The sequence below is a fragment of the Dryobates pubescens genome, chromosome 3 (genome assembly GCF_014839835.1).
Source record: "Dryobates pubescens isolate bDryPub1 chromosome 3, bDryPub1.pri, whole genome shotgun sequence".
Taxonomy (NCBI): domain Eukaryota; kingdom Metazoa; phylum Chordata; class Aves; order Piciformes; family Picidae; genus Dryobates; species Dryobates pubescens.
Window position 1 is genome coordinate 39,694,596 of NC_071614.1, and position 14,053 is coordinate 39,708,648.

The window sequence follows — 14,053 nt, forward strand, 5'->3', positions numbered from 1 at the left end:
TTGTTTAATAAGTGCTAAGGTCATTTCACTTTTTTTTGGTACAGTAATACAATGGCCCATTGGTTTTTAATTCCAAGGGTGGTTTTTAGAAACAAAGGTCTGAAATCCTGAGAAAGTTTTATCACCTTAGGCTGGTAAATATGAGAACTGCATGTTCAGTGGCAGCTTCAAGTACACAGATTTGACATTTGTATATTTTTTAAAGACTGAAATATGTCAACTTTGTAAATTAACAACTTGGTCTTGGTTTCTGTTTCTGATGCAAGGAAGAGGATTTGCACTACTGAGGGCTACAGGACAGAATGTTCTAGATTTCAGAAAGCCTAAACCAAGTTTATCTGGTTTTGGTCTGGTTTTTTTCTAAAATGAAGAATACCTTAGCAGTAGTAATAAATGAGAAAAATGCAGCTAAAGTTCTGCTTTTTTTCAGCCTACCTAAAACTTCCCCATATTGCCAATACCCAGTTCAACTCATTTTCTGCACAAAAGCTGAAAATTTTAAAGCAACCTAAGACTTCTTTTTTGTCTATGGATGTTTGCTTTTAGAAGCTAGGTATTGTTATACTGCAAGTGTCAAGATAAATAATTTCTGTATGGAAACCCTGCTCACATCTTCAGAACATTCTGTTTCCCACAAGGTAAACTGGATAGAAAATCCATTGATATTTACAACTGTTGAGCACTCTTCATTCCCAGTAAATCACCTCTCAAAATCCAAGTCAACTGGAACTACACTAACAGCGCATTACATGAAAACAACTTGAGAGACTTAGGCAGTGTGAAGAAAAGCACATTGATGTGGGTATTGCTTCTATTTGATACTACTTCAGTGTGCTGAGATTTATTGCAGTGAATTAAGTTACTCTTACTGTAAATATGTATGTATCTAAGAACTTCTAATCATGCCAGTGGGAGCAGTAAAAGGGAGGAGAAACACTGAAAACATGTAAAATGTTGAAAGTAGATGTTTTCACAAGGCAGCTACTTAAAAATTACACAACATAGGAAAAAGACTTTTCAGTCCAAAAGAAGCCCTAACTCAAAATAACTGGGTTTTTGTTTTGTTTTTTTAACTATTGCTACATGGGCCATTACATCACACCTCTTAATTTTTTCTGTTGCATCAGACTTTCCAGTAAATGACAAATTAAATAGCAGCAAAATCTGTAATGTGTTGGTCCAAAATTCAATAGTAATCTGCTCAGATTAGAATAGATGCACTCTGTATAAACATTATTGAAACATCTGGATAGCAGCAATGATAGCAGGTAAAAGATAGAAGTGGCAACCCAGACTGCCACCTCCTAGACTCACAGACTGATACGACTAAAACTATAAAGTTCAGACACTGAAAAAGCAAATATCCAGACCATTTACAAAATATAACTGTATAAACTGCTACTGCCTGGCTAAAAGTTTCTTTCCTGGGAAATCTGAAGCTTGGATGCTCTTTGCTCAAAAAAAGAGCTGTAGTAAACGTGCTGTAAGTCCTCAACATCTCTGACAAGACAAAAAGAGGTAGAAAGTGAAGGAAACCAGAAGGAAAACTTGTGTACCTCAGTGGGACCCCTTCTTTTTCCCACCATAATCTAGTAATTATGTTGTAAAATTCGGTAACTGAAATCTAAAATATTCTGGCATTGTTATTCTAAAATTAAATAATGTTCTGCTTTATAATAAATAAATACTAGTTTACTTGAGAAATCTAAGAAGCAGGGTTTTTGTAAGTAAGAATTTTTTCTTTTCTTTTCTTCATATGGAAAAATATGTTGAATTGAACAAAACAGGAAGGATAACAAAAACAGATGTGCTTTTTAACCAGCCTGAAACAGCTGAACATATGGGTGACTTATTAAACACACATAAAGTGCAATGAACAGCATTCTGTAGTACATTCTAAATTAGAATAACTTTAGTTATAAAATGATCAGAAGTATTTGAAATGTGGAGAACCACTTGAATTAAAAACAAAAAACAAACACACACACAAAACAACAAAAAAACCCTCAACCCACAACACCCAAAAAAACCAAACTCCCAATAAATTAAAAAATAAATAAATTCCAGAACGTGTCTAGCTTAAAGTGAATGGTGTTCCAGAATGTATGCTGACTATGCTCTCCACCAAAGAGTAGTGGTGAGTCTTCAGTGCCACAGAATGAAAGAAATTTTTAAAAGGAATTGCTTAAACCTGAATTCACACAAAATATGTCACATGCCTTCATCCACGCAAGAAAACAGTTCAAGCCACGCATACTTTGGTTTTTCTCCATTAACCTCTGCACAGACTTCACAAGAGTTCAGAAAGAGGGAATACAGATAGAGAATTTTTTAAAGACCCCTTTCTTTTGCTTGGCAGTTGTCTAACTGCACCACATCCAGTAGTGCTCTCCAGTAGTAATATTCCTGAATGAAAACACAAGCTAGGCTGCAGAATGGTTGACTAGTCTAAAGACTTTCCAAAGATAACATCTGCTCTAGAAGACTCAGTGTTAACATAACATTTAGAGAATCAACTCATAATTTTTCAGAACAGCTTTACAATTTTTCCAAATCAATACATTAATGTATTTGTGAAACTGTCAAGCTTCATGAACCATGGCAAAGTGAACTTGCTCTGAACTGGGAGAATATGATTTATTTGTTTATGATAAAGCACTTGAAGAGTAAAAATTTTGTTTGCTCTCAATGCTTCTGGCACGCCAGGGCTATTTTGAAGAGATTCTGAAAGACTTTGCCATGTGTCAGCCATATCCAGAGTTTTATAAGCTATTATCAACTATTTGGAAATTACAAACCTGGTAAATACCCTGATTAACCTAAAAGAAAAGGCCAAACTTGTAAAAATCAGAGCAAGATTTGAATGAAGTTTTATCTGGGAGAAATAGAACAAGATTTCACTGAAGCCTAAACACTTTTTCTTCTAATGTCACAGAGATAGTTTACATTTTGAACAAAGTCTTCCAAGGAAGAATTTTATTAGACAGAGATTTATTGTTCAAAGAGTTGTTTATGGGACAAGGCAATACAACAGGCAGTTTAAAAGCTAAATTGTGCAATAAGTGAGCAGTAAATCTCTATGCACTTTACCTACTGCCTTATGTTCTGAGCTACATCACTGAAAGGCTCTCTGTCATAAGGGACAATATATCTCACCAAAAGAGTTAAATGGACACGAGTGTAAGAGTGCAACCTCTCAGAAATACAGCTCACTGGTTCTTTATTCGTGCACCTCTTTTGAATGAATAATGAATAGCCTGTCAGCTCGAGACAATCAGCAGTAGAAAAGATGAAGGACTCAGGTTTGGATATTTTTCATCAGCAATCATACAAGACATAATTTTTGAAAGCCAGGTTCTTTCTAGGTAAATGATAAGATTCTAATAATTGTGAACTGTTTGTATCATTACCCTCTCTCATAAGAGCAAGTTTTTTTCCAGTTATTAATTTGTTTGACAAATAGATAATCACAGTTTTATAGAGAAGTTCCGCAAATTCTTGACCACACTTCTTCATTTGAGTTCTGTCAAAAGGCAATGATAACAACAATGCCTAGGAGACCTCAATAAACATAGATCATTGTCCTTTGATATATTTTGTTGTTGATGTTACCACAAATCATTCTGCAAATCTGTGCAATTCAAAAGATTCCCTTAGGAAGAGATCTTCTTACTATATTCAGTGAAGTCTGATGTGATGGCTAAAGAAATCCTCCTTGGATGTCGAAGAAGAGGCTTAACAAATTCTTGTGATCCCTCAGCTTTATACCAAAAATGAGGTATATGGAATGAAATCCCTTGTTCGTCAGTTTAGGGTCACCTGTCCTGCCCACTCCTCTCTGCAGGTGTGCTCTCTTACTTTCTGAACCCTCAAAACAGTATAGAAGATTAAGCAGTCATCTTTGTCACCATAGGAGCGAGTACAAGCAAGGGCCTTTCTGTATACCAATCCTTGACAGTAACTATAAACATTGAGTGTTAGCACTTCCAAAGCAGACACTGTCTGTGAAAACTTGCCACTAACTTCAGAAAGTGCAGTTAATTAGAAGAGGCTGAGCTAAAACATGAAATCATGGAACCCACTGTGGCCGTTCTGTTCTAGCTGAAACCCAGACTCCAAACCATGTTTCTGCACAAAAACCATTAATTTCTGAAGAAAAAACAATTCAACCTATTATCCTCACTTTTGAAGGAGACAACAATGAACAAGATTATTTATCCACAAAAGGAAGAAAACAGGAAAAGTTATCTACACCATCCAGTGTTCAGATCTATGTTATGCTTAGATTGCATTTATGAGTATAAAATATGAAATAATCACTCACTTAACAGGAGCTGTGCTCCATATTTGAGTTTGCAACATCTTAACAAAAACTGAGCAACAGTCAAACATATTCATAGAACGGTTTCGGTTGGAAGGGACCTTAAAGATTATCTATTTCCAACCTCCCCTGCCATGAGCAGAGATACCTTTGACCAGACCAGGTTGCTCAAGCCCTTGTCCAACCTGGCCTTGAACATTTCCATTGATGGGGCATCCACAACCTCCCTGTGCAACACGTTTCCAGCATCTCATCACCCTCACTGTAAAGAATTTCTTCTTAATATCCATTCTAAATCTAAACTCTTCAAGCTTAAAGCCATTCCTCCTATCACTACAAGCCCTTGTAAAAAGTCCTTCTACAGCTTTCTTCTAGGCCCTTTTCAGGAACTGGAAAGCTACTGTAAGGTTTCCCGGGAGCCTTCTCTTCGCCAGGCTAAACAGCCCCAACTCTTGCAGCTTGTCCCAACAGGGGAGATGACCCAGCCCACTGATCATCTTCATGGCCCTCCTCAGGATCCTCTCCAACAATTCTGTCCTTCTTGTGTTGGGGGCCCCGGAACTGGATGTAGTACTCCAGGTGGGGGTATCCCAAGAGCAGAGTGGAGGAGGAGAATCACCTCAGTCTTCCTGCTGGTCACACATCTTTTGATGTCTGGTCTGCAAGCGCACAACGGTGGCTGGTGTTGAGTTTTTCAGCAACCAACTCCCCCAAGCCTTTCTCCTCAACACTGCTTTGAAGCTGCATCTCACCCAGTCTATTTTTGTGCTTGGGATTGCCCTGGCCTAGGTGCAGGACCTTCAACTTTGCCACCTTCTTACAAGAAAAAGAACAGACACTAAAAAATACACATTTTTAACACACTAAAATCCCCCTATATACAGACCTTCACAGCAATCTTGCCACATCCTGAGGTCCAGTTTTGGAATATCTTCACAGCTACTATACCCATGTGGGAATTCAGCCACTTTAAAGACGTCGTGTTGTACTCTGGTTATGTTGTCACCATTGTCACACAAAACTCTAGCAAGAGATGTCTGCTTGATCTGAGTGAGCTGAGCAGGTGTGAACACACCTGGGTTCTCATACCATAACCTGTAATCTCACAGAAAAGACAAGTTTGCTATTGAAAAATCAAAACACACAGTCTTCCAGAGAATTAGCAATATTATATTCATAATGAAATTAATTGTTCCATGAATCTTGTTCTCAATTTTACATTGTATCTGAGGGCGTGATCTAGGTGACAAAATCTAAGGGCTCGGTGTCACTTCAGCCCTACTTGTTGTCATGCTAACACTCTGAAGGTGCTAAGGTCATCAACAAATCCTTCAATTTCTCCTCTAGTTCTATTTCCATGTCTCGGGTGGTTTTGGACATTGAAAATGAATCCAGATTACCAAGTTTAGAGTTCTTTTAAGGTAGAGGCTTAAATTACCATACGTTTCTTTCTCCGGGCAACTTTCCTATGGCTAAGAAAAAATGTTGATAGAATTGCTGAGATCAGAATACTTAATCTATACCTAGATTATTACCAAGATAAGTGAGATTGTTTAATTTACTAAGGAAATGTTTTTCCATTAAACTGCTTTAATGACTATACCAATTCAGAAACTTACTAATATATGCTCAGTTAATTAATTATTTTCAAGGAGGAAATAGTGCACTTATAATCTATTTTTTCGTACATAAAGGGCTAAAAGCCTCTTGTCAATAGAAAACACAAATAATACATTACTTTAAAAAGTAAGCCTTGAATGTTTTATTTACTTGGAGAAGAAAACATTTTAAGTTATTGCCCAGGATTTGAAAATATTTTACTCTATTCTAACATGTAAGAGTTGTTCACTGTGATATTGTTTATCTGTCACAAATCTGTAGTTTTAACACTACATGGGTACATTTTTAATGTATTCTATGTATTTAATGTATTCTATGTATTTTCCTACCTATTTCAAACAAAACCAAGTAGAAGGCTCTTTAGATTTTATGACAAAATCAGTAACAATTTTATACTAGAACATAGAAGAATTATTAACAAATATAATTCTTATGGATATTATTTTCATAAGGCATTGGACACTAGGCAATTAATTCCCAATTACTGGGATCATAAAAAGAGATCCTGAAATTTCCATCTTGACATGAATTTATAGCCTCCCTGCAAGCCTCACTTCTTTTCCCTGCACAGGCATATTTGTTTTGCATGGCGTTGGCAGCTTTGATCCTCTGCTCGTTGTAAAGGCTTTGCAAAGTGAGAGTTGCTCTCATGACGTCTAATAACATTTAATATTTGGTGGTATGTTGCTTCAAAACATTTGCTTTCTGTGGACAGCAAAAACCCATTTCCTGAATACGTTTTCCTATAGTTGCTAAACAGAAAAAACCCAAAAGCAACAACACAAAACCCACACCAAAACCAACCAACCCAAAACGCCCAAACAAACAAACCACACAAAACAAACAAAACAAAAGAAAAGGAAAAAGGAATTGAAAAAAAAAGGAAGGGGGGGAAGGGGAATAAAAGATTTTGCTGGAAAAATGCAAACACAGTAACAAGCAGTATGATTATCCTGTTGTGGCACAAATAGGCACATGTCACAAACAATCTAGAGCTCATACTGCTTACGTTTCTCCCTTTAGTCCCTGTGCCTCCAGGCATTGGACTTTTATGTTTCACAGGTTATTTTTTAAACAGATTTTATACAAGAAAGTTGTTTCCAAAAAAGACATACAAAAAGGCTTGGGCTGTTGACTACAGAAATAAAAAAGGCCTTTATACTATCTTAAGTAGCAATTTCATAACTTACATAAAACAACATTAGACAAAGTGAATCAAAGCAATATTTCTAGTTCTTCATCTGTTTCTCTTTCACTTGGATGGGACTAATCAGCTTAGGTCTTTTTATCCTCATGACATGCAAAACCCAGGATGCTAGGTCACAAATTATGATGAAAATGAGAAGGAAAGTTGATTTTCAGATTCTAAATGAGTGCCTTGAAAGTATGCTAATGACATCTGCCTGCTGTAACAAAAGCAATGACTTTTCTGTTTCAGTGGAGAAACTGAAAAATTGCTTATAATGTGTATACACAGTGAACAATTATCAAATTGTGTCCTTTGGGATAAGCTTTTAATTCTTGATGCACAGATTGGTTGTACTGAAATACTTATAGGCGTTATATACACAGAGTGATACTTTTACAACCTATGCTTGAGTAATGGTCAAAGTGTTTAATGCTTTTGTCATTAAAATAATTAAAGAAGAGGAGAAACATACTCTTTTCAGAAAGGTGAATCACTTGAAAAACTGGTAAAAGGTAACTCAGGATACGTCAACAATGGTGTTTTTTGGAGGTCACCAGAAAAACAAACAGCTTTGAAAAATAAATTTATCGAAGATGCTAACAATGTTTTAAACCTGCATTCTTTATCTTTTCAGTTACATAATAATTTCATAAATGAAAATAGAAATCACTTTGATTTGGGAACAAGACATTGCAATTGTTATTAAGCATTTTAAATTTAAAATTAATCCTGGTTTCCATGGTATTTCAATTTACCTGTCTCCATCCCGAATACGCCTAAACTGTGTGCTTAACAAACACATCAAAGTTGTCCCCAGTCGGCTCCCTGGAATTAAGTCTTCTACCATGAGAGCAGGAAAAAGGTCTATGTTCAGTGGAGAACCATACAACCTGTAAGCAGAAAACCACAAATATTTAACACAAATTGTTTTGCATTTACAACCAGCACATGGTTATATATGATAAGATTCCACCTCAGTGCCAGTTCAGTTACTCCAATGCTTCAATAAATGTTTCTGATAACCTCACTAGGTGCCCATGGACAAGATTTTTAGATTCTAAAACCTGCTAAATGTTTTGGTTTACATTAAATTAAAATCTCATATGAAAGAAAAAAGAATGAGAGCACAGTTGCAGGGGACACTTTTTAGACTCAAAAATACATTTTATAGGATTTCTCAAGAAAAGGAGATGGGAACCACTCGGGTTAAAAGGACAGCGATGGTGCTTCACCTTTTGTGGAGAACCTGCGGGCGTATATGCAAGAAATCCTGCAATGTAGGTTGTATATGTGTGTAACAACATAGGGGCCTGCAAGTATACCCCGGAATTTTCATTCTCCTAGTAACTTCCTTCTGATTTCTTAGAATTGCTTCTTTTTCAATAGCTTCTCTTCCCTACTCTTCTGCACACTTTTTTTTCCTTTTCTCTTTGATTTTGGGTAGATAAACTAGAGTTGAGAGGTAGCTGAAGACTTATTTCCAAACACTGAAGCTTTAAAGAACAGATTCATTCTATGATTCTACAGTTACTGATAGTGAAGGATGTCCACACGAAATACAATGAATGACATTCCCATTAGTTTCCATGTACGGAATAGACTGAACTGAACATGTAAACGCTTGCATGAGACTGGCATTAAATACGACCTTACATTGAAATAATAAGCATATTTAACTTATAAATCCAGACATTTCAAATTAATAATTTAATGGAAACATATGGCATATGTTAACTTCTTTTACTTCACAGAAATGTAGAAGTTGAGACATAATCAGCACATGAGAGTTTTCCACATCTATTTCCTGGTACAGATGGAAGTTTTTTTAATAATCCTTTTACCCCTTTCTCAACAAGTATTTTTTTCTAGATAAGACTACTAATTTTGCATGCACATTTAGATAATTAATTGGTTTTCTTCACCTGAGGCTCACCTTCTAAGTTTCTCCCTGATTTCAGGATTCTTAATTTCATTTTTCAGATCTTCAAAAGTCTGAGCTGAAGAAAGATTACAGTAAACTCTAAAATCATGGTATGGAGGAATTCCATGATCTCTGCCTCTCTGAATATTCATAGCTGCCAGATCTAAAGCCACAGTACGTGCCATGGAGAAGAGTCTTTCTGTTAATTCTGTATTGAGTAATTGTGATGGGACACGCATCTTACCAGCAACACCAAACAATCCCCTTAGAAGTGGGTCAATGCCGCCTTCATTTACAATCCGAAATGGAGAGAAGAATGCCTTATGAAGAGGTAGATGGCCTTGTGGAATAGGTTCAAAGTTTTCATCCAGTCGATACAGAAAAGGATTAATGAGTGTGTGACCAAACCTAAAAGCGGCAGTTGCAAACTCATTAGTTATGCCAGAATTAACACTGGGATCATAACCCTTATATTCGCCAAGCATCTTCATGCCTACCTCTCCAAAGATCTTAGGTAGCCAGTGGCTAAATGTTATGTGTTGCATTTCTGCACCAACAATTTTGCGTGTTTCATGATATATTGTGTCACCATCCCAGTGAGGATTGAGTTTCAGTAGCTCTGTGGCAATTCTGTTGTGTTCTCTAAACCATAGTGTATGGATGCTGGTAAGACCCAGTTGTTCATTAGAACGCTGATCACCAGCTAAAAAGCAGGGAATGGGGCTCTCATTTTCATCTCTCATACATTCCGTCGGTGGGCCAGTAGCAAATGGAAGAAGGGGTTTGCCAGACCACTGTACAATGCCCTGTCTCAGAAGACCCCTTTGACTTGCCAAGTCTCTGATCTCTAGTGCTTCATGGTCTGAACTGCCATACACGTTAGACGCATCAATGTATGAAGTCAACTGGTTGATCTGTTCCCGTGGGTAGACAGAGTTCATCAGGAGAGATGTCATGCCACTTCCACAGACTGGACTGGAACGTACGAAAAACATGCAGCGTGCACCGTTCCTAACTCTGGGATCATTTGGTGGTATCATGATCGAAAAGCACGGAGGATCATTTGTACAAACTGAACTGCAGTGCTGACCATCTGAAAACCTGGCCTCGCTTAGGGCAGCTACAGTGAGGTCAAGGTCGTGGTCAAGAAACTGACCCCATTGCATAAGCATGTGAGTGTACTGGTCATCAGGAGTTATTGTTTCTGTTCCGATCAGAGTAGTTGAAACCAAGCGGGGCATCGGGAGAGCGTAGCCATTGGAGAGCCTCCTGGGTTCAATTCCCCGGGGCAAATTAAACCCATTGTCATAGACAGATTTTAACAGACGTTCGAAGGCTGTCAGAGAAGCTCCCCACATGGGATGTTGAAGGTTGTTGCATGTTCCATCATGTGTTCTGTACTTCTGGTGGAAGCACATGTCTGAGCAGTTATTCACTCGTCGATGGGCTGTACAGCCTGAGAGATTAGCTATCAGGTTCAAGTACTGTGGGGATACAAGGTCATTATAGTGATAACCTAGAACCAGAAGAGAGAAAGAAAAAAAAATAATGAAAGACTTCATAGGCTCTTGATCCCCATAGATCATGAATAAAATGTTATGTTATTATATTGCATTTGTCAATGGATTAAGTATTCCTCTTTTGTTTATAAAGAACAATAATAATCACATTATGTGTATTAGAGCATTAGGTCATTTGAACAACCATCACACTTAGGTGAGGAAAGAGCTTTGTGAAATGCCAATTCAAGCACAACTTTTAAAAAAATGTTCACAAAGGGAGCTCATTCTTTATTTGGGCATTTAAGAAAGCAGAGATAGTTTTAGAAATAAAAGCCTCATATTCAGAGAATTGGGAAATTTTGCCCATCTTAGTAAAAGCATTTCAAAAATTGTCAGTAACATTTACATGGATTTTGAGACTTTTTCTTCTGAGACTTGGTAATTCACTGAACAAGACTACTTTGTTTTGCTTTATTACAGTGACAATTGCAAAAAAAAAAAAAATTTAAAAAAATCAACAAAACCCACAAATGAAAATAACCACAGGCAATATACCTAAACAGAGAAGTGATCTCTAGGACAAATGGAGTAACTCCCATTTACATTACCCAGGGCTAGTTTCTAAAGAAACTGGTGTTTGCATAACACTTGTCAGAGGTTTCCTTTGCAATCTACACCATTCACCTCTGGGACTATAACATACTTAAAACTCGTCTGCATTTTTTCTCAGTTCATAAATAATATATACAAACTATATACCATCTCTCATTAGAATCATATATTTGTAACTGGAAACTAGGGCTATGCGCTGCTTGATCTCTGCTGTGGTATGATGGCACATGGAAGGATTGAAGACCACAAGGTCTGCTAGTACAGTGTTGGGTGATTACAAATATCAGAACATTCAGGTTGCGCCTATTAGAAGTTATTCTAAAAGTGACCTTTTACTTAAAAACATTTGGGCTTCATTTCACAAGAAAAAAAGAAAAGTAATTAATTTGATAATCTACATTAAAAGCTTGTGTAGACCAGCAGAAATGTGTCTGTAGAGTGAAATTTTTGATGCTGAGACAGATATCCCTCTATGGTATCCATTAAGCAATAGGGAAAGTTTCCTTCAGAAAAGTTTTACATTGTGCTCCTGGACTGAATGTGGCCTTGGGCCACATTTTTCACTTACTTTGAAAATAATTCATGCTGTTCCAAGACCATACTACAACTCACAGCAAAACACTAAATGGGGACAGTTAGGAGATTCTCTTTGATTCACTGTGCTGATTCAAAGCATTGTGTGGATGAGTGAGGTTCAGAGCCCAAGAGGTAGAATATTTGGTAGTGTATATGTACTTTTAGCCAACTAGGAACCATCATACACCACGATGGCTCTTGATCTGGACAGCTTGCAGTCAGCAGTAAAACTGAACACACAGAATAAAGGCAGAAGGAAAAAAGGAGATGAGGGTATATTGATACTGTGTTTGACAGACTCAAGGGGTTCCTAACATGATGGCAATCATTCAGTAATATGAACTGAATGCTGTTTTGCAAAAGGTCTGTGCAGGCTAATTGTTCCTTTTAGTCCTGAGCTCAGTCTCAGTGTGTCTGCAAAGACACTGACCTTCATCTGCATTCAACACATAAATGTCTGTTAGACATATTGGCTCTCTGCCCATTTCTACAATGCAGGCCAATTTCAAACAAACCACCTAAAGCCCCTCTTTGTCTTTCCCTTGAAAGGAAGTGGATTGCTCATAGCTGTTCAACTGGGACAGGACCTGTGCTCAGCTGGGGGATCTATGTTTTCTCAGCCTCGGGCTGTGGGTACTCCAGTGGTTTAAAAGTCAAAGCAAACATATTAGAGACCTAGTGCTTGCCTTAGGGCAAAGCCAACCTGTTCCTGTAGACATACATGAATTATTTTATGGAATACTCCAGACTAGAAAAAAGAAACCACAGGGTAAAAGTAGCATCACTGGGTAATGTAGCAAAACACATTCTTTGAAGATATTATTGATAACATATCTTAATAAACTGGCTACTAGGGCAGTTTAATTTTAAACTATACTCATAAAACAGATCTTCTTTATAAAAAGCATTCCTTTTTAAATGATCTTCATTCATCATGGAGTTTTTATGATCATTACTTATGCAGTCTTCACTTAAATATTTGCCTGCTGTTGTTATCCTGGTTGCCAACCACATTTCTGAAATCAAGTTGTGAGCAAAACTCGACTGTGAATATTTGGGGTGGAATAACCTTCATTACCAGTTTAAAATAAAAGATTCGGCTTCTCTGTTTACAAGTTCCAGGGGGACACAATGTCTCATCTATTGATCAGGTTCCATGACCTTCTAAGCAGAGTGGAAGCTATTGTAAATGCCAGTTTCAGACCCTGCAAGATGTTCCGCGGAGTCATAGAAATATTGACTAGAAGGGACCTCTTAGACAGATCAAGCTCCACTATCTTCAGCACTGGACCAGCTCAGTTGTACCCCTGTCCAGCAAGCTTGAAAACCTCTAAAGACTGAGACTACTCAGTCTTTCTAGATAGGTTGTTCAAATGCTGCACTGGCCTCCTGCTGAGAAATTGTTTCCTAACACCTAATTTGAACCTCCCAAGCAGTAATTTGTGGTTATTTCCTTTGTTATCCAATCTGTCATTGAAGTAAAGAATTTGGTTTCGTAGTCTTAACTTGGAATATCCCAAGGTTTAACATAACAAAAAAAAAGTTTCTGAATGGTAAATTGCCACGTTTCTAAACTGTTCCAAATGGAAAAGTGCTAAGTAACAGCTTCTATTTGGCTCTGCATTTTGAAATAAAACCAAATAAGGGCAAATATGAGTATTAAAATCTAAGCATTAGGCTATTTGAATGAAAACTGAGTTCTTTTATTATTCAAGCTTCCCTAAAAGTCAGGGTTTTATGGATTCTGAAGGGCTGAGAAGCAAGCTATGGTTGTGAACAGAATTTCCAGTGTCACAGAAAAATATCAGATTTTATGTTCATTAATTTGTATATATGTACTTTAATGTCAATTTTTGGTAAACTTTAGATGACTGAATTGTACTATTACAAGTCCTAGTGAAAAGCAGTGAAGCAATTCTCTCACATACTACATTATTATGTAGTATTATATACAATATGCTTGCCTATACATCTAATCACAGAAACAAATTAGATTAGGTTGCTCATGCAAAACACAAGCCTTCAAAGAATTTTGACTAAGTTTTTGTGGTAAACTATTCATCACGAATTATTTACTCAGCTCTACTAAAAGTAACAAGCTTCTTTTACTAGCAGATTAGAGAGCCCCACAAAGCATGTAGTCTTTGGTCTTCTAAAGACTTGCCTAGTTCACAGAGTTAAAGTTTTCAGAAGTTTCAAAAAATACCCAATTATAAACATCAAAAAGAATATAGTAAGTAAAAATATTTCCTCTAGATTTCCAGTGTAGCTCTTGGCTAGGTCTCAAGTACTCTGCTAAAATTCTATCATTA

General features: G+C 37.0%; 1 protein-coding gene across 3 annotated transcripts in view; it reads right to left on the reverse strand.

Moving 5' to 3' along the window:
• PXDN (peroxidasin) overlaps positions 1 to 14,053 on the reverse strand; it is an 84,397-nt gene that overhangs the window by 9,943 nt on the left and 60,401 nt on the right. The window contains exons 17-19 of one of the 3 annotated variants that reach the window (XM_009902101.2): positions 9,064 to 10,567; positions 7,886 to 8,020; positions 5,208 to 5,416 (exon numbers count right to left, since the gene is read on the reverse strand). In XM_009902101.2, coding sequence (XP_009900403.2) covers positions 5,208 to 5,416; positions 7,886 to 8,020; positions 9,064 to 10,567 — 1,848 coding nt within the window. Of the gene's footprint in view, positions 1 to 5,207; positions 5,424 to 7,885; positions 8,021 to 9,052; positions 10,568 to 14,053 lie in introns of those variants that run through there. The other 2 variants (XM_054179991.1, XM_054179992.1) reach the window with 2 other exon arrangements.